Genomic DNA, 19,420 nt, shown 5'->3' with positions numbered 1-19,420 from the left:
AAATTTTGCTTTAAAATTTGTTTTATTTTTAATTATATTTCATCATTATTTCAAATCGTTAATCCCAGTATTTAATGAGGCCATCCCAACCGGCCGTGACCAACTTACTGGGTTCATGCGGATGCCACAATGTACTAATGCACACATTCTCGTGCGCCTTCCACTTCTTGTAGAGTTTAGTCGTCTTCCAGTCCCAGATGTAACACTTACCGTCAGCATCTCCTGACACCAGATAACTCATATCCGGAGAAAAGTCCAAGGAGCACGCGTATCCAGCGACCATATGACCCGTGAACGTCTTCTTTCGATTCATTTTGAAGCGATTCAACGCCGAGAAGATGACGATTTTGTTATCCATGCTCTGACAAGCCATCCATTTGCCATTCGGTGCGAGTGATACAGATGGCATTGAGTGCATCGTGGGATCAGCAATGTACTTCATATCAACAGGTATGTCCCACTCCCAAACCCTCAGACTCTTATCGTCTGAAGTAGTCACAAAACGGCGGTTGTCATCAACGAATGTGATTGAATTAACAGCGCCCAAATGTCGATCGTATTCTTGAACAATGTCACCACTTCTAACATCCCACTATATAAATTTAAAAATATATAAGAATTTAATTATGAAGACGTAAAAAATCAGTGAAATAAAATACTTACACAAATAATTTTCTTGTCACTGGTGCCAGCAACAAACAAATGTTGTTTGCTATTGTCCGGATTGAATTTCACACAATAGGGAATTTTCCTACTTGTGAATCGTGAAACAACTCGCCCGGTTTCCGTGTCCCAAAGTTTAATATATCGGTCATAGCCGGCCGACAAGAATTGATTCCCTGAATTGTTGAAGTTTATATCCCGCACTGCTTGCCTATGGCCGTTGTACGTTCGTATGCAACGTCTGTCGTTATACACTTCCCAAATCTATACAAACAAAATAAATATATAAATGTTTTGTTTTAGAGATTAATTTGAAAGTTTTATTACCTTAATTCGACAATCCATGCCACCGGAGAGGAGCAAATGCGCTGTTTTGGGAAACCATCGCACCGCAGCGATGCCCTTCGTGTGCCCGGACCATGTGTGAACATGTGCTTTTGGCAGGAAGCACTTTTCGGGAGGCACGTCGGATCGTAGATTCACACCCACATCGTGTGGAGCATGTAAGAAAGACCTTCCTTGATAATCCAAAGGATCATCAACTGAAATGAAACAAAATGTGTATTGGGTTGTCTATCACTCAGGAAAAATAAGGTAAGTTTTAAAAATTGTGAGAAAACAAAAAACTTACTGTGAAGTGTTGTCTTGTCTTCAAATGTCTTCTCTTCAACAACCTTGCCTCTCTTGTGTTTCTTGGATACCAACTCCTCCAATTCAGCCTGCTCTTCCTCAGTAGGTTTAGATATTCTTTCTTCATCCTGAAAACCACCCCATGGCCCCAGGAAGCCTTCAATATCATCTGCTGAATCATTCTTTTTCCTTTTCCTTTTATCCAACATTCGTAACTTTGTGCTCTCAAACACAGTCTTGCCTTTTGCTTCCTCTGCCATTTCAGTGGAACCAATCACTTTGCTGCCAGCTGCACCTTCATCTATAGAAGGATCCAATGCATAACCATAGCTGTTGAATGTTCTTCGCTGATTTTCAAACTGAAAGGGGCTCATAAATGCTGGTTCCACATAGCCAGACAACATGTTCCTATTTGCTTCCATTTGTTTTGTCCTGCTGGGGTTGACTGGACCAAGCATTGGGGCAAATAGTTGTTCATACTTGGGATTGTAGGCTATTTCTTTGGCAGTTGGATCAATGTGTGGCATACATTCCTCACCTCCCTAAATATAATTGCAAAAATTGCATTTGTTTTATATATTTGTATATATTATGTTATTTTAAAAGGTATTTACCGTTGGTAACACTATTGGCGCTGCACATATCTGGAGTTGTTTTTGAACTGAATATGCTGGATTGATAGGTTTGCTAAAATCAGCAGCAGCAGCAGCAGTCTCCGAGTTTGTTTCCTGGGTTTCCTGAGTTTTTGTCTCTCCTGCGCCGTCATCACTGTTGTCTGAATTGTTCTCATCGTCACTGCTAGCGTAAGCTCGTAATGCTAACATTTTGCTATTATTTATTCTGTAATAAATTTAAAACCACTTGCTTAGCTTTCATGAAGTAATACGCAAATAAAAACAAGCTTAACCTACAAATAAGTTTACTTTTACAACGTTTAAAGTTGGTTCATAAAATAAATATAGTTGGCACCACTTGTTTCAAAAAAAACTCGAATTTAAACTTTATTCGTATAGGAAATTAAATAATTTTATTATCAAGTCTTAGTAAGTTAAGAAAATTAGACAGGAAATTATAAGAATATTTTAAAAATAGTTTATTTAAACAAAACAAAGTTGTATTAAAAGCACGAACGAAGCACCTCTACAGGAAAAATTCAAAAGTATATGTTTAGAGCGCGGTTTTAACCTTGTTCGTTTTGTTTTGATGCTTCAATCCGCTGATGAATAAAAATTAAACTCCAGCCGTGTTCTTAAGGATATAATTATGAAAGATAAGCTGAAGACACAAATGAAGGACGATATATCATACCTTAGTGACTCTGGTGAAGATGTAATTCATATAATTCCGCAATAAATGTTCAAACAATCATTCTGTTTTACATTCTTGTTTTTAGGATGAAACCAGTTCAGTTGGAAGCACATCAAACACCGACAATACTTCCAGAAGTGCCACACCAACCAACAGGCTCCGAAAAGGCAAAAAGGGCAAGAAGAAATTGTCACTCAACAAACCAACTAAGTCAATATACAAATACACGTAAGTAATTAAAATATTTTTATTTTATATCTCAGACTCTTACTAATCAAATAATATGATGGTATTAGGTGTTTTATTAAAGAAGATCATGGTCAGCCCCTGTTTGGTGCACAATTCAATCATCATTTGAAAGAAGGCCAACCATTAATATTTGCTGCAGTTGGCTGCAACAGAGTTTCAATTTATGAGTGTCCTGAAGGAAGTGGAATCAAACTACTACAGTGTTATGCAGACCCAGATGTAAGCTAAACTTATTTTTAACTAATATATTTTATGTAAAATAATTTCATTTCTAATTTTTGCAGCTGGATGAAAACTTTTACACATGTGCATGGTCCTATGAAGAAGAAACAGGAAAACCTCTCCTGGCAGTGGCAGGAGCAAGAGGTATAGTAAGAATATTAAATCCAGCCACAATGATCTGCATTAGGCACTACATTGGTCATGGTCATGCCATCAATGAACTCAAGTTCCACCCAAAAGACCCCAATTTATTACTGTCTGTGTCCAAGGACCATGCCCTAAGACTGTGGAATATAAAGACTGATGTTTGTATCGCCATTTTCGGCGGAGTGGAAGGCCATCGTGATGAAGTACTAAGCGCCGTAAGTTTTTCCAATTAATTTTATAATCAATGACCTAAATTTAAAAAAATATATTCAAGGACTTTGATCTGTTGGGAAATCGAATAATCTCATGCGGAATGGATCACTCACTGAAACTCTGGCGACTGGATAAAGACTGCATGCATGCTGCCATTAAACATTCATATCACTGGACACCAAATCGCAACGCACGCCCCTTCGACTCGCTGAAGGAACATTTTCCTGACTTCTCAACGCGTGATATCCACCGTAACTATGTCGACTGCGTGTGGTGGTTCGGCGACTTTATCCTGAGCAAATCATGTGAGAATCGTATCGTGTGTTGGAAACCTGGTCGATTAGAGGATGAAACACTCCGACCGGGCGATACTACTTCAACTGTTATCCATTGCTTTGAATTCAAAGAGTGTGAAATTTGGTTTATACGCTTTGCGATGGATTTCTGGCGGAAGATTCTTGCGTTAGGCAACCAGTCGGGCAAAGTCTTCGTGTGGGATTTGGATGTTTCAGACCCAAGCCTCGCTAAGTGTTACACTCTTCAGCATCCACGATGTGTCACAGCTATCCGCCAGACAAGTTTAAGCCGTGATGCATCTGTACTTTTATGCGTTTGCGATGACGGCACGATTTGGCGATGGGATAAAATCGCTTGAATCTTAATCTACTCCACAACATTCCGTTTACTTTTATTAAGTAAGTCTATAATTAACTAATACATTTAATTGAGTTACGTCGCGGTGTCTTTCTTGCCTTCGGGAAGCTGCGGGCGTGGAATCTTTTTTCGCGTTGTTCGGGGCAGGCTTGGACCGGCGAATGTCGCCTTGGTTTTGTTATCTGGTATATACACTTCGAATGCTCTTACATATTTTAAAATTTTTGCTACAAATAAAGACAGAATCTCATATCAGACAAATATTAAATTAATATTAGCAATATTCACTTACAAACTTTATCAACATCTAAGTCATATTCAGTTGCAATTTTCTCTGCTGTGTTGTGCCTTGGATTATTCTGATGCATTCCAATGAATCTCATTACAGTCCTCAGTGATGCTTTGCCTATTGGCACCTGGGCTGATTCCTTGAAGCCTAATTCATAATCCTCCACTATTCCCCTACTTTCTGGAAGTGGTCTGTCACCCTTTGGATCTGAGTTGATCATTGGTTGAGGATCAGATGATGTCACAAACACATTCTTTAGATGTTTGTCTAGTGTTTCATGCTTTTTAAGAGTTTCTTCTACTATCTCCGGATGTTCTGTAAAGGATTTAATGTGGTAAGATGTGATGTGAACTTGAGGGTTGTATAAACAAACCTTTTAATACCCTTTCATATTCAGCGACATCTGCGGCAAACTTTGGTGCCGCAATTGGTTTGTCTCGCGATATTGCTTTGTGAGCTCTTTCCTCGATGTTGAAATTCCTAAGCGGGTTTCGGACTGTTGATAAAGCTTTACCCATTTTAAATGATTTTGAAAATGCAGGTTATTTCACTGCACACTGACATAATTCAAATTGTAACCCAGCAATTTTCAGAATCATATCTATGACATGTTTAATGAGTTGATAATAGTTATTGTTTTTATGAAATGTTATAAATATACCGGCAGGAGTATATTAAATTTTTTACCAATTTAAGTATTTATTTTTAATTATATTGTAATTGTTCAATGTTAACCTAAGATCTAAAGTCTTAGGCTATGTATGTTTAAATATTTGTAAAAAACATGTAATATATATGATCCTAGTGAGATCTTTGGTGAGGCATAGGGAAAGTCTGCCTTTGCAGTTGGCAGTTTCTGGAATTTGACACTCTAAGATGGCCGCCACATAATTCATTCAAGAAATTTTCTTTGTTTTCGTTTAAGTTTTCCCCGTGCAAATCGCCCGAGAATCCACCCGTAGCGCGTCCGGCGGAGTCCCCGAGGTGCGCGCCCAACCAGCGGCAGTTCGAGAGCACGCGTGTGCATCTCGCCGCCGCCGTGTAGCATCGCGTCGGTGCGAAAAAAAGAGTGTGTGCGAGTGCGGAGTGTCGGTGGTGTTCGTCGGGTCTAGAATGAGACGCGGCGAGCGCTCGAATCTGCCAGAGGAGGAATCTCGAGGAATTGTCGCATTCGGGTTGCGCTGCATAAATAAGGTAACGACACGTCCACGGCGCGGGGCCGCGCGTTATAAATACACGCCGCCAGCCTTTGTGGTGCGTGCGCTCGCGCGACACCCCGCGAACGTGTGTCACAATGCCAAAGAATGCGAATGGCATGCCATTAGAGTGAGACGTTTGATCGTAATTTGGCACACACCACTACGCACGCCCGCGGGCGTTTGTCCGTGCGTGCGCCGTGCGCCGTGTGCGTGTGAATAGGCCGCCTGCGCGTGTATATATCGTCGTGTGTGCATGCTCCGTGCGTCTCGTAATACACATCAACAACATTCCAGCAGGAGAGCGTGCCCGAGCGGCCGCGCATCGGATTGATATTTATTTTTCTCCTCGATCGGATTCGTGTGCGCGCGTTGACTTGCATGCGCCTATGCAAAATAAATGCGAAACGTTTGTAAAACATTGGCTCAATTTCGATCAAATCATATCTACTAGCGCTGTCAATCATCAATTTGTATTAAAAGTGGCGTTTTGTTTTAGGTGTCAATTCACCTTTACGTATCCGCACTGTGTGTTTGAGCATCCAATTGGATAAGAGAGTGTAGAAACGACTCTATCGCCTGCTATGTGCGCTTCCGGCAAAAGTGGTCGAAGTTGGATAATTGCGATGTGAAGTAGGACCATGGGCCAGCAGCCCGGCCTAATCATCATGAACAACAGTGCACCAGCCCGGTCTTCGGGCTACCATCAGAAGGCGATGGAAGAGATCCACAACTCGCTGCAGCCATTCGCCAAGATTGGCGGCGGCGGCGAGGGTTCGTCCGCCGCCAGCACCATCAGTAATCTATCGACGACCAGCGGCGTAAGTTCGCTGAGCTCAGCTTCCGGTTCAAACGGCGCCGATAAGGAACTGCATCAACTGCGGCAAGTACTCGCACAATTGCTAGCGATGGGATTTGCCGAGGAGCAGTCGGTGCGCGCCTTGCAGGCGTCCGGCGGACGGCTGGACGGCGCCATCGACTATTTAAACAAGCAGCAGGCGGAAGGCGGTAAAATCAAATTGATGCGTAAGCCCAGTATTGATCGCGAGATAAGTATGCATCGCGGTAGTCCGGCGTTGGATAGCGGTGCCGGCAGTTCACGCTCCGATAGCCCACGACTCACGGATTTACATCCGCCTGTGAGTCGACAGTATTCGCCGAGTAACTTTAATGAACCACCGCCGCCTCCCCCGCCACGTAACACGCCTCCGCCGCCACCACCGCACGGACCGTATCAGTCTGTGCCGAATAATGTGCAGCAAATGTTGAAGCGGATGTCACCGGCGCCGGTGGTGCCGGCCAGGGCACCGCCAGCCGTACCGGTTTATAATTCGCCCGCCTCATCGCAGCGAGGCACTAGTCCCGTCTCGAATATCCCCAATTCGAGGCAGCCGATGGTCGTTCAGAACGGTCCGCAGGTGCAGCAGCAACTCTCGCAGCAAATGCAAGCGCTTAGTTTGTATCCAACCGGCGGTAGTGCTTCCGCTGAGCCACCACCTCCGTATCCTCTCATGACGAAGTCGCAATCGACGCCACCACCACCGCCGTCATACGCTGCGTCGATACAGAATCGTCACTCCCCGACGCAGGACTTTCGAAAATCGCCGTCGTCGGGAATCTATTCCGGTTCAACTTCAGCGGGGTCTCCCAGCCCTATACCGGTATCGACTACGACGCCTACATCCATGACGCGGCCAACGCCTGTACCTGCATGGGGTGCGCGGCAGACGAAAACCCAACCGCCTATTATTATGCAATCGGTGAAGAGTACCCAGGTACAGAAACCGGTGTTACAAACTGCCATTGCGCCGACGACGCCCATCTCACCAACGAGCACGACGCCACCAGCTACGCAACCACCACCGCCTTCTTACAACGCGTCGATTCAACAGAAACAATACGCGAGTAAACCGGCAGCGCCTTTGCCGCAAACTCAGCCGGCGACGAAGACGACTAATAATGTGATCGTGCCAACTACGGAACCGCCAAGTTATGCTAGTACAATGCAGGCGAAGGCGAAAGCTGTGCGTGTTAAAGGCCACTCACCATTGCAACCTCCGCCATACGGTGAGGAACAATACGGCGCGCAGGTTGCAAGTGTTGAGAGCACGGTGTCTCCGAGGGCTTCCTCGCAGTTACATCAACCGCTACAGCGGAAGTATTCACCGATTGTTGATCGATCGGATAGTCCACAATCAACGACGTCTTCCACTGAGGGGCGGCATAATTATCCCGAGGCTGCGCCACCTCTTCCACCAACAGGTAAAATAAATATATGCACAATAATGCACATTCATTAAATGATTTGTTTGATATTCTAGCTTCCTCATCTGTAAAAAGCAATAATAACCATGCAACTAACGGAAATGGGAATCCAAGTGATATACCGCCACAACTGCCACCACACACGAAAATCAAGCATCAATCACCCATTCCCGAACGTAAGAAAATCAGCAAAGAGAAAGAGGATGAACGCCGCGATGGTAAAGTCAAAAACTACTCACCGCAAGCGTTCAAATTCTTCATGGAACAACACATTGAGAATGTTATCAAATCCTACCGCCAGAGGGTGTATCGAAGGATGCAACTCGAGACGGAAATGAATAAAATCGGTTTATCTCCAGAGGCGCAGTGTCAAATGCGTAAAATGCTCTCGCAGAAAGAATCCAACTATATTAGGCTAAAACGCGCAAAGATGGACAAGACGATGTTCCGGAAAATTCAACCGATTGGTGTTGGTGCCTTCGGAGAGGTGACGCTAGTAAGCAAGATTGATACAAATCATTTGTATGCAATGAAAACACTGCGGAAGGCAGACGTGCTGAAACGAAATCAAGTCGCGCATGTGAAAGCCGAAAGAGATATTCTTGCCGAGGCTGATAACGAATGGGTGGTAAAGTTGTACTACTCCTTCCAGGATAGTGATATATTGTATTTTGTCATGGATTACATCCCGGGCGGTGATTTGATGTCGCTGTTGATTAAGCGAGGGATTTTTGAAGAACCTTTGGCGAGGTTTTACATCGCGGAGTTGACTTGTGCGGTGGAGAGTGTGCATAAGATGGGATTTATTCATCGCGATATCAAACCGGATAACATTTTGATTGATAGGGATGGACATATCAAACTGACAGACTTTGGTTTGTGTACTGGGTTTAGATGGACGCATAATTCGAAATATTATCAACCAAATGGTAATTTTAGTTGATATTTTAATGTAATAGTTTTAAATTTACGTATTAACTTATAGAACACGCGAGGCAAGACTCCATGGAACCTATGGAGGATTGGAACGAAGAGTGTCGGTGTAAATTGTTGGAAAGACGACGACAGATTGAGCATCAACGCTGTTTGGCGCATTCATTGGTTGGTACACCTAATTATATCGCCCCAGAAGTCCTACAGCGTACGGGGTATACTCAATTGTGCGATTGGTGGAGTGTTGGTGTCATTTTGTATGAGATGTTGGTGGGTAGTCCGCCATTTTCAGCGAATACTTCAGCAGAAACACAATATAAAGTAAGTTATTGAATTAATTTTAGTTTTATCTGTATATAAATATAAATATCACTGAAATTTTTAGGTTATCCATTGGGAAACGACACTGCACATACCGAAAGAAGCCAATCTGACGAAAGAGGCGACCGACCTGATCTTAAAACTGTGTTGTAGTGCGGAGAAGCGGATAGGTAAAAACGCTAGTGAAGTGAAATCGCATCCGTTCTTCAAAGAAATCGACTTCGAGAAAGGTCTACGCCGCCAGCAAGCGCCATACATCCCGCGCATAGATTACGACACGGACACGTCCAACTTTGACCCGATAGATCCGGACAAGTTGCGCAATTCGACGTCGATGGACAGCACGAATTCGGACGACTTCATCGACAACTCGCGTCCGTTCCACGGCTTCTTCGAGTTTACATTTCGTCGTTTTTTTGACGACGGTGGCGGGCCCGCCTTCAATCGCATTAATCTAGACGACAATGACAATCAGGGACCCGTCTATGTATAATTAACAGTATGTCGCAATCTGACGTTAAACACGAAGTGAGCGTATGACGTAAAACGAGAAACAAGTGGAGCGTCGCAGGTAACATGGCGGCCGTTTTTCTTGCCTAGCTAAGAGAGGAATCCGATGAATATTTTCGAAAAATTTGAGCTCGAGCGGATTTAAACTGGGGAGGGGGGCTATGAATGTAAATTGCATACTTACAGGCGTTGCGCACTTGGATTGAATTGTAAATTCGATTGGATTGCGCGTCGGTTGTGCGTTCGAATTGGTACAATCGTAAACAGGGTAAATTCTAATTGGAACAGATGCATTGTGTTATATTTTTATACGAAATTTTACGAGTTATGTGATAAGGGGAATACATTGGAAGTGTATACGAATTAGGAAGATGTAATTCTATTAGCCAAAATGGTGGAACAAAACGACAGCCCCGAAGTGTAATTGAAAAAAAGCTCTAAACGTGCCTTATTTACTCTAAATCGAAATCAATCATCAAAAACAAACATAAAGCAACTCTGAGGCCTTACACACGCGTACGAAAGATGAAAATTGAAAAAAACTTATTCGCACATGATGGCGACTTGTTTATTAACTTTACTATAAATATTAATATTTATTGCTCAATGATTATGATAAGAATCGACAGTTGACTATAAACATGTAAAAAGTACAATACTTATGATTAATTGATCATTAATAATGTTATGTTTAGTTGTTTTAGATAGAGCGTATTATGTTGCTATTCGAATATTAATTAATCTACGATTATTGCTGTTACAAACGAAACAAGATATTCTCTGAGAGTTTTTTTTTGCTCGAACGTCATGTTTAACTATCTATTGATATACAAATATCTTCCAACTATTCAAAGTGAAGAAAACGAGCATGCAGTATGATATGATTTAAGAATGGTGCTAATTTATTACTATATTACGATTGTAGGTAATATTCGCGAGGTTCAACTAGGAAGAAAAACTTTAGAAACTGAGATGATCGTACAGTAATGTGATAAAAGTACTGGATGTCGATGGGGGAGTCCTTGATATTGTACGCGTAATTCCCACCTTGTTTAGTAGTACGTTTTTATTTTGTTTTTTACATATTTAATTCTCTTCTTTGATTCTTCGATTTGTTGTTTTCTCTTGTCCTATTTTATATTCGTGTCCGTATTCAACGCAAACCAGTCTTAATTTAACGGTAGTTAGGTTCTAGCGAGCGCTGAAAATTGAATATTACGTGTATGTTGTGTGCGTGCGTTTGTTATTTGCGAAAAATCGATTTTATGTTGAGGATGACAAGCTGATGATGAAGCTCATAGCTCTGGATGCGCACAGCACTGGATCTTCGAGTCAAAGAATGCCTAGTTAGCTTGTAACTTGTAATTGTTTCAGGATCAGTAGATGATCATCTAATTTAATTTAACAATTTAGCTACATACTTAGGTTTTATTCATTGAGATACGGACAATACTATGTTATTTATAAATTATTTAAGTCGGTATGTAATTACAGTTAAATTAACACTAGCTAGCCGTACGAAGGAGCGCGAATTGGGTTGAATTTTAAATTTAATCGGACTAGAGGAGAAACAGCCATCAAGCACAGCACGAGGAATTTGTATATTATGTATAATACTCTATTATTTTTTTGTAAATAGTAAATATTATCTTAAAAATAAACTATTGTATATTAATATTATTAAAATGGAAAAAAGTGAAGTAAAGAATACATTTTACTTGATTTATTCACAATTTATGGCAAAAATTACCAAATTAAATCTGTTTTTGGTAAACGCCATGTTTTTTCGCCCTCTGGCGTTGTTTTCTTAAACAATTTACTTGGGAAACAAAATTAAACACTGCTAACAAGAGAACAACGGTAATTCCTGCTGTTAAAATGTCAACGCGCCCAAAATAAGAAATAAAATGCGGGGTTGTTGATCAAGGTTGAATTAATCATCAAGTATATATAATGAAAGTGCAAACATGGAAAATTCTTGCTACATTAACATACTGGTCGGATGTTTTTCTGTTTAATTTGTCAATTGATCTCAATTGCGACCTAAGCGCCTTCGTTTATGTACCCACAATCAATTATTATTGATTCCTGATTACTGTGTTAATGAACTGTAACTTTTTTTTGCTTCGATGCGGGTTTACATAAGTTTATTTTAAGTCGACTATCGTTTGGCACGCATAATATAAACCACATAAAGCTTGCAGTCCATTTTCCACTCCGTGAAGGTAAACTTTGCAATACGTATCGCGTAATTTACGTATTATTACTCGTGAAATATTTATATTCCACACGGAAACAAAAAAGTTGAAACAAAATAAACGCATTGGTTGATGCGCACGCCGTCGCTGGTCGCCACCGTCGCGGTCCCGTAACAGAAAGGCGTCCGCAGGCGTCGCCATTTTGTCGTGTCGGGTTTATTTGTGCGCCAGGCCAACCAGGCGATAAACGGCGATTAGATTGAGAAGTTTCGAAGCGCACGCGATCCTCGTACGAAAACACCTATCGCCGTCAGCGAGTCCAGCGATCGGCCGATGTGTCTGTGATATGTCCAATTGAAACGCAATTACTACCATTGTGTTCGCACCGAGCGAACTCGAATCCTAATCGCAATCGCACTCGCGTAGTGCCAGTGTGCCAGTGCGTAGTGCTTGCTGTGTGTGATGCTGGCGTAAGCAAAACCGAGACAAACGACGAGATTCGTGACTCCAGCAGGTTCCTCGCCGAGTGCGTCGTCGTGTCGCACGATCCGGTTCCCCACCGAAAGGAGAGGCCAGCAGCGGCTTCGACTCGTCATCTCTAATTGAACACACAACCACAAGCGTACGCAAGTGTGATTTCAAGCGGCGTCAATTTCGGCACTTCGGCGTTTTCCAAACGGCAGCGAGATGAGTTCCAGAGACGACGAGTATGATTACCTGTTCAAAGGTGAGATAAGTGTGGCGGCGGCGCGCCGCCGGGGGGCGATTCAGCCCGAGACAGAAATGTAACATCAGTGTCTGTGTGTGTATGTGTATTGGTGAGCGACCAGTTGTTCATATTGACAAGTCACCAGCACCAGTGTCAAGGGTCATACAACGTGTAATCTGTTTTTGTTCCCGACTTGCAGTGATCGATTACGATTCAAAAATCGGTTGCCACCGCCGCCGGCGGCTTGTAAAACAGATTGATTATGCAAACGCAGGACATACCGCCTTTGCCTTATCAATTCGAGGTCTGAGTCATTGTTATCAGTAACAATGCACGGTGTCAATGTTAAACGCGCTAAAGCGTGGAAATTAAATACTAGGCGTTTTATTTTTGTCACACTCCTACAACAAAACATGTTAATTCATAAAAAAACATTTGTGTGTTTTAGTGGTGCTGATTGGAGATTCCGGTGTGGGCAAGAGTAACCTCCTGTCGAGATTCACTAGGAATGAATTCAATTTGGAATCGAAGTCAACGATTGGCGTCGAGTTCGCGACGCGTAGCATACAGGTAAGGCGAACGGTGTTGGTTTTAATTTATGCTATTGTGTGGCGCGCAATTGGCCTACTTATTGTTTGTATTAGTTGCGTTTTTCACATGCTAACTGTGCGCCGTGCCAGTTATTCCGGCGCACTCCGAATTAATAAGTCATGTGTTAGTCAATCAATAGGAATGGGGGGAAGGTGGGAATGACTAAGCTCAGCAAAAATAGTATGACTTGTTGCTGGTGATGCTGATCGTGCACTGTTTTGTGTTTTAGGTTGATGGCAAGACAATAAAAGCACAAATATGGGACACGGCTGGTCAGGAGCGGTATCGAGCGATCACGGCGGCGTATTATCGTGGTGCAGTCGGCGCATTGTTGGTGTACGACATCGCCAAGCATTTGACCTACGAGAATGTCGAGCGCTGGCTGCGCGAGCTGCGTGATCACGCCGACCAGAACATTGTCATTATGTTGGTCGGAAACAAGTCTGATTTGCGTCATCTGCGCGCTGTCCTCACCGAGGAGGCGAAGGTGTTTGCCGAGCGCAATGGACTCAGCTTCATTGAGACCTCAGCGCTGGATTCCACCAATGTTGATAATGCTTTTCAAAATATACTCACAGGTATAATTTTTATATGAAAAAATTTACATCTATTGACATTTTTATTGTTGATTTTCCGCAGAGATATATAGAATTGTTTCGCAAAAGCAAATTCGTGATCCACCAGAAGGTGATACAATCCGACCACACAACGTAGAGCAAATAGATGTGAAACCGACGATGGGTAGCGATAGTGTGCGCAAGCAGTGCTGTCAGTAATGTAATGTGAATAAGTATATTTATTATTATTACAATTATCAGCAAAAACAACAACCTACCAACAGCAGAGGGCGACTTTGAACCTCGCCGCACATAACGCAGGTTTAGTACAATTCTCGGCAACCGTCTGTCTAGCAACTTCAGCAGGACCAGTGAAAAATTAACTTAAAATTTCCATTTCAATCAAAAGAAGCAAGCAAAGCATAAACAAAAATAACTAGTTACATGAGAAGAGCATTGCCTAACAAAACAATATTGGAACTATGTGTGTATTATACTTCTATTTTAGACACGTCTTCAAGCTTTAAGTTTTACATATATTGTTGAGGTTATAGTTTTGCGCCGTGGACATCCATCGTCTTGATTGATGCTCTGACAAATTGTTGATATTGTTTTGCAATCACACATGCACTCTTCAACTTGATCATCAACCATCCGGAGAAGGCTCATTTCTTTGGCATGCCGTTTGCAGAAACATTCTAATTTTTTGCTTAAAATATTTGATTATGAACGTTTTCAAACTAAAAATTGTTTTTCTATGTTTATTATAATATTGTAGGAGGTACTATTATTATTATACCATATAAAGTAAATATTATAAATACATTTATCATATTATATTTACATGCATAGTTGAGATTGTAATAGATTGATCAATTATTACCGACCGCAGCAGGTAGGCAGTGTGTGGCCGTGTGCATCTCGCACCTCTGTTGACTTTCGTTAACTCTTGCGTTTTGTTAACTTCTTCATCCTTTGCGTTCCATCCGAATACCTACTTGTACTATACTTAACATAAATGTGCGTGTTTTAACCTCTTTAATATTAATGGCAACAATGTGTGCATATAACGACAGAGTTTAAGGCAATAACAAACGGAACTAGATTTAATGAAATTACTGATTGGTTAGGGGAATTGATTATTATCAAATTGTGGAGCGATGCCACTTCATTTGACATTCGTGAGTACCAAGTAGATAATGAAATCAATTGCATACATAGTCTATGAACTAAACGCAAAAACAATGAAACTATAAATACTAGTGGTGAATGATGATATATAAATATTTAAAAAGTTGTATGTTTATTAATAACTGAAATGGGATCGAAAGCGAGGAGAATAGTTTTGTTTTGTTTCCGTTTGAAGGGATAAACTCCAATGTTTTTAATCGCATCAGCTGCTGCACGAGATTCGTCTCGTTTACTAGATGTACTTACAAGTTTTACACTTGCTGCAGACTGCACTCGCAGGTTTCTTTGATTTTGCGACATTATTTGAGCTGTACATATTAATGAAATTCGATTATTTATTAATAAAAAAGGTTTCTTAATATTTATTCGCTTATTCAGGATAAAGTGCATATCATCGCCGGATCCAACGCTAAGAATGTTTCTTTTGTAATTGAAATTTTTATCATGAACAACATTCCACTGCTATCACCACCTATGCATTCTGAGTGTGGTTAGGGGGCGCTATGTTAGGTTGACATGGCAACCTCTAATTCACGAGTGTATTTCTGATATTCTTGTTCTGTAGGCTATGATAAAACTTGATAACCAGTGAAAACTACTCGGATAGTGCCTATGTTTGTTTTCTGTTGGTTTACGAGGCTCAGAACAATTATCTTGTCTTTTTGAACAACTATACAATGGATTTTGTCACGTTTGACCCATTAAATCCATATTTCAAACACGAAGTGGATAAACTATGTGCAGTTTGTTCTAAAAAGTTAGAAAAAGGCAAAACACACTCATTAAATACCAATGTAGACAAGGAAACAATCAAAGTATATCAAGTTTTGGAATCAATCTCAAAAGTATGTATCTGGAACATAGCATTATAATTTGTATGAGTAATATTGATATTCTAATTGAAATTCTATTTAGTTTAAGCTTTCTGATGATGGCCCTCAACTCCTTTGCTTTCCTTGTTATCACAACACTGCATCCGCATACAAATTTCAACAGATTTGCAACAACTCACAAGGCTTTTATGAACAGTATATGAAACATCAACAGATTTTAGTGGAACAGAAAAAATCAGATGATAAAACAGAAGAAATTGAAATACAAATTAGTCCACCAAATGAACAGCAGGATATTAATAAGGAAAAGAAGGCTGTGAAAGCATGTGCAAGAAGGATTCAATGTAAAGTGTGTCATACATTTCACAGGGCTGATAATTTAAAAGCTCATATGAGAATACACACTGGAGAGAAACCTTACAAGTGTAAATTGTGTGATGCCAGTTTTACGTAATTACATAAACCAACTTTGGTTATATTTAATATTATAACTAATTTAGTGTTTTATAGGCAATGGTCTTCTTTGAAGTATCATACAGAAGCACATGAAAACAAGCGACATTATGTTTGTAGATTTTGTGGCAAAGCATACAACACAAATAGTCAAGTTAGACAACATGAAATGACACATACTGGAGAAAGGCCACATCAATGCAAGTAAGTTAGTTTAGAGTTATTTAGATAATTTGATTTTAATTTTTTTGATTGCAGGCAATGTGATTTGTCCTTCAGGACGAAACAAGATTTCCGACGACATTCTGTTGTTCACACTGACGAGAAACCTTTCACATGCGAATACTGCGCGAAAAGTTACAATCGAAACAGTACACTCAGAGTACACCTGAAAATCCACACAGGAGAAAAATCGCATGAGTGTGAATGGTGTGGGAAACGTTTTATTCAACTATCATCATTAAAAAGTCATCTTCAAACTCATGCAAAGAAACATATTCAAGAAGCAGTGAAAGAACAAAGTATGCATGATATTCATACTGAAGAAATTGTATTGCAAATATCTGAAGATGATAGTATGACAGAAACATATGTAATAGAAGAGTTCAGTTAAAATAGTAGGAAAATAGTTAAATAGTAAAAATGTTAAATTTGCAACTCTTTTTTGTTTCATGCGCGTTGGGTTGCGTGCATTTAGGGTATTCCTACAACGCCCAAACATGACAGATTTATTGATAAGATAAAAATGTTATTTGTACACTAACACTCCTTCCGAACTTTTTAAGCGCTCGCAACATGCGTACATAATTGTACATTTCCGCTTTATCATTAACTTATGAAACACGTACTTGCTTTGCTCATGTATGAGTTGGTGACATGATTGGGGTGTTGCCGGCCGTTGAGTATTTACTATTTACGTGCGTTGCAAGCCACTTTGAACAAATTTACAATGATTCATCCTTTTAATGCGTTGTAAAGTGAGTGTATTGTTAAAGTCGATTTTGTATTGAGATAAATACAAAGAAGAAAATTGCGCATTGCCAAATTTGAGACATTTACATAACCTTCAAGGAAACAAGATGTGGAAAGCCGCCGTTGGTACAAACGTAAATCTTTCTGCTCAGAATGATGGTGATGATGATTGGGAAACTGATCCAGATTTTGTTAATAATGTTACTGAGCAAGAGCAGCGATGGGGATCGACTACTATTGAAGGCTCTGGGAGAACAGCAGGTTCAATCAAGTACGAAAAACATTTGTTTTTGAAATTGCTTAAAATTTAATATAAATTTTCATTCTTGTAGTATGGAACAGCTGAGGAGGGAAACAGAAGCTGCAGATGCTGTAAAAAAGAAGAAGGATATGGATGAAGGGCCTAATGCTTCCTTTGGCTATGGTGGCAAATTTGGAGTAGAAAAAGACAGGATGGATAAGTCTGCAGTAGGTCATGATCATATCGAAAAACTACAGAAACATGCATCTCAAAAGGACTATGCCACTGGTTTTGGTGGAAAATTTGGTGTGCAAACAGACAGAGTTGATAAGGTATGTTTTATCAATCACTGTTTATATCTTATATTGATTTTTATTGAATTTAGAGTGCTGTAAATTGGGACCACAAAGAAAAAATAGAAAAACATGCTTCTCAAAAAGATTATGCTGCTGGATTTGGAGGTAAATTTGGTGTGGAAACAGACAGGCAAGATAAATCAGCAGTTGGTTGGGACCATGTTGAAAAAGTTGACAAACATGAGTCACAAAAAGGTACAATAATCATAAAATACTTTTCAAATTACGAAAATTTAATAAATACTGTTATAGATTATAGCGTTGGTTTTGGTGGGAAGTTTGGCGTGCAAAAAGACAGACAAGACAAATCTGCAGTTGGTTGGGATCATCATGAAGCCCCACAGAAGCACGAGAGTCAAGTCGATCACAAAGTTGGTTTCGGTGGAAAGTTTGGTGTACAAACTGACCGAATGGATAAATCTGCTGAGAGTTTTGGTTCGCAACCCGCTAAAATCGGGACAAATTATGATCGTGTAAAGCCTGACATTGCCGGTGCAAAACCTTCTGAAATGCGGGCGAAATTTGAATCAATGGTTAGTATTCCATTAAAAAACTGCATTTTATTTATTAATTTAATATTATACTTGTATTTAGAATTCCCAGGAAGGCAGTAAGCCGCCATCTTTAACATCATCCCCAGCACCTCGGAAAGTGCATGCGAAAGCAGCGGCATTCACCGAACAACCGAAAGCAAGCGAGAATTTTGAACGCGCTGCACCTAAACAACTAGACCAGACGAAAATGGCCTTCTTGCACAATCAACCCGAAACTGCCAGTGTTCCCACAACCGAAAAACAACCAGGCCAACTTGATAAATCCAAATTTGCGCAATTTAATAGTCCCACTCCCGAGACAACGTCGAACAGTACTAATCGCGTAGCTGAAGAAATCCAGCAATTGCGACAAGCTGCGCAGTCTCAGGCTGCATACCAAGAAGAGGAAATCTATCCGGAAGAAACGCAGACAATGCAACAACCAGAAGAACATGCTGAAGTGATACCAGAAGAAGTTCACACTCAACAAATCTATGATGACGTGCCCGGTGAAGAAATGCAGCCTGAGCAATATGATGAGTATCAGGATGAAATTGTTGATACAATGCGCACGGCTATCGCTTTATACGATTATGCGGCTGCCGCTGAAGATGAGATATCGTTTGATCCGGAAGATATTATCACGCATGTGGAACTTGTAAGTATAAAGAAGACAATAACTGAATTAATGTTGTGTTGGGTTATGTGTTATGTTTTTTTTTCTAACGTCTAATTGTGTGTTTTTTACTCTCAGATTGATGAAGGTTGGTGGAGAGGAATGTGCAAAGGACGCTACGGCTTATTTCCAGCCAACTATGTGAAGCTTCAGGAGTAATCCTATTTACTTTTTATATCGAAGTATTTATACGCATTATTGTATTAATTCATGTTTTCCATTAATTACTGCTCAATCAGGTGAGATGAATGTGCGATAATAACGCATTCTTTTAATTCTAATCGTACTTAGAGAAGATATTTTTAATCATATAATTGTATTTTTTATTTAAACACGAAGTATTCTTCATTTTTGATGATTATATTTTTAATATTGAGTAAAAAACGCTGGAGAATTAATATATTTCTGTTTGTACAGAAAAACATCCTCAATAATGAATTAAAATGAGCCTTTATCGGAGAAAATAACATTTTATTGTTGTAGAAGCGAATTTTTCATATGAAAATGGCG

The 19,420-nt window shown here is 40.5% G+C and overlaps 7 protein-coding genes across 10 annotated transcripts; 5 read left to right on the top strand and 2 right to left on the bottom strand.

The window, feature by feature from the left end:
* Positions 1-3: 3 nt before the first annotated feature.
* Positions 4-2,213, bottom strand: LOC135801481 (pre-mRNA-processing factor 17). Its single transcript, XM_065314992.1, has 5 exons — positions 1,908-2,213; positions 1,295-1,835; positions 991-1,205; positions 664-927; positions 4-592 (listed from the first exon to the last, which is right to left on the bottom strand). Exons 1-5 carry the CDS (start codon positions 2,115-2,117, stop codon positions 59-61), a joined length of 1,764 nt encoding a protein of 587 aa, XP_065171064.1. The 5' UTR covers positions 2,118-2,213; the 3' UTR covers positions 4-58.
* Positions 2,214-2,469: 256 nt separating this feature from the next.
* escl (embryonic ectoderm development protein escl) lies at positions 2,470-4,347 on the top strand. Its single transcript, XM_065313194.1, has 5 exons — positions 2,470-2,622; positions 2,687-2,829; positions 2,898-3,069; positions 3,135-3,434; positions 3,494-4,347. Exons 1-5 carry the CDS (start codon positions 2,557-2,559, stop codon positions 4,085-4,087), a joined length of 1,275 nt encoding a protein of 424 aa, XP_065169266.1. The 5' UTR covers positions 2,470-2,556; the 3' UTR covers positions 4,088-4,347.
* On the bottom strand, positions 4,109-4,967 carry LOC135800098 (protein NDUFAF4 homolog). Its single transcript, XM_065313216.1, has 3 exons — positions 4,749-4,967; positions 4,379-4,690; positions 4,109-4,313 (listed from the first exon to the last, which is right to left on the bottom strand). The coding sequence occupies exons 1-3, from the start codon at positions 4,891-4,893 to the stop codon at positions 4,162-4,164; spliced, it is 609 nt and encodes a 202-aa protein (XP_065169288.1). The 5' UTR covers positions 4,894-4,967; the 3' UTR covers positions 4,109-4,161.
* Positions 4,968-5,239: 272 nt separating this feature from the next.
* Positions 5,240-11,322, top strand: wts (serine/threonine-protein kinase warts). Of its 2 annotated transcripts, none has more exons than XM_065313182.1 (5): positions 5,240-5,569; positions 6,071-7,833; positions 7,893-8,765; positions 8,822-9,090; positions 9,155-11,322. In XM_065313182.1, the coding sequence occupies exons 2-5, from the start codon at positions 6,213-6,215 to the stop codon at positions 9,581-9,583; spliced, it is 3,192 nt and encodes a 1,063-aa protein (XP_065169254.1). In that variant the 5' UTR covers positions 5,240-5,569; positions 6,071-6,212; the 3' UTR covers positions 9,584-11,322. The 2 variants fall into 2 exon arrangements, with proteins under 2 accessions (XP_065169254.1, XP_065169255.1); XM_065313183.1 differs by lacking the exon at positions 5,240-5,569 and adding an exon at positions 5,679-5,980.
* A 641-nt stretch (positions 11,323-11,963) lies between these two features.
* On the top strand, positions 11,964-14,537 carry Rab11 (RAS oncogene family member Rab11). The gene is made up of 4 exons (XM_065313214.1): positions 11,964-12,525; positions 12,956-13,077; positions 13,328-13,676; positions 13,738-14,537. The coding sequence occupies exons 1-4, from the start codon at positions 12,486-12,488 to the stop codon at positions 13,872-13,874; spliced, it is 648 nt and encodes a 215-aa protein (XP_065169286.1). The 5' UTR covers positions 11,964-12,485; the 3' UTR covers positions 13,875-14,537.
* A 796-nt stretch (positions 14,538-15,333) lies between these two features.
* Positions 15,334-16,789, top strand: LOC135800093 (zinc finger protein 345-like). 2 transcript variants are annotated; one of them, XM_065313209.1, is made up of 4 exons: positions 15,334-15,691; positions 15,762-16,129; positions 16,190-16,336; positions 16,391-16,789. In XM_065313209.1, exons 1-4 carry the CDS (start codon positions 15,524-15,526, stop codon positions 16,743-16,745), a joined length of 1,038 nt encoding a protein of 345 aa, XP_065169281.1. In that variant the 5' UTR covers positions 15,334-15,523; the 3' UTR covers positions 16,746-16,789. The 2 variants fall into 2 exon arrangements, with proteins under 2 accessions (XP_065169281.1, XP_065169282.1); XM_065313210.1 differs by having other exon boundaries at positions 16,190-16,332; positions 16,391-16,659.
* Positions 16,790-16,922: 133 nt separating this feature from the next.
* Positions 16,923-19,377, top strand: Cortactin (cortactin). 2 transcript variants are annotated; one of them, XM_065313190.1, is made up of 7 exons: positions 16,923-17,109; positions 17,204-17,375; positions 17,437-17,677; positions 17,731-17,896; positions 17,954-18,234; positions 18,296-18,892; positions 18,989-19,377. In XM_065313190.1, the coding sequence occupies exons 2-7, from the start codon at positions 17,212-17,214 to the stop codon at positions 19,067-19,069; spliced, it is 1,530 nt and encodes a 509-aa protein (XP_065169262.1). In that variant the 5' UTR covers positions 16,923-17,109; positions 17,204-17,211; the 3' UTR covers positions 19,070-19,377. The 2 variants fall into 2 exon arrangements, with proteins under 2 accessions (XP_065169262.1, XP_065169261.1); XM_065313189.1 differs by having other exon boundaries at positions 16,923-17,375.
* Positions 19,378-19,420: the final 43 nt, after the last annotated feature.

Source organism: Atheta coriaria, unplaced genomic scaffold (assembly GCF_025399875.1).
Source record: "Atheta coriaria isolate IRGN ID8LTWV9N9 unplaced genomic scaffold, Caltech_Dcor_3.1 hic_scaffold_10_pilon, whole genome shotgun sequence".
NCBI lineage: Eukaryota > Metazoa > Arthropoda > Insecta > Coleoptera > Staphylinidae > Dalotia > Dalotia coriaria.
This window is presented reverse-complemented; position numbering and strand designations above follow the sequence as displayed.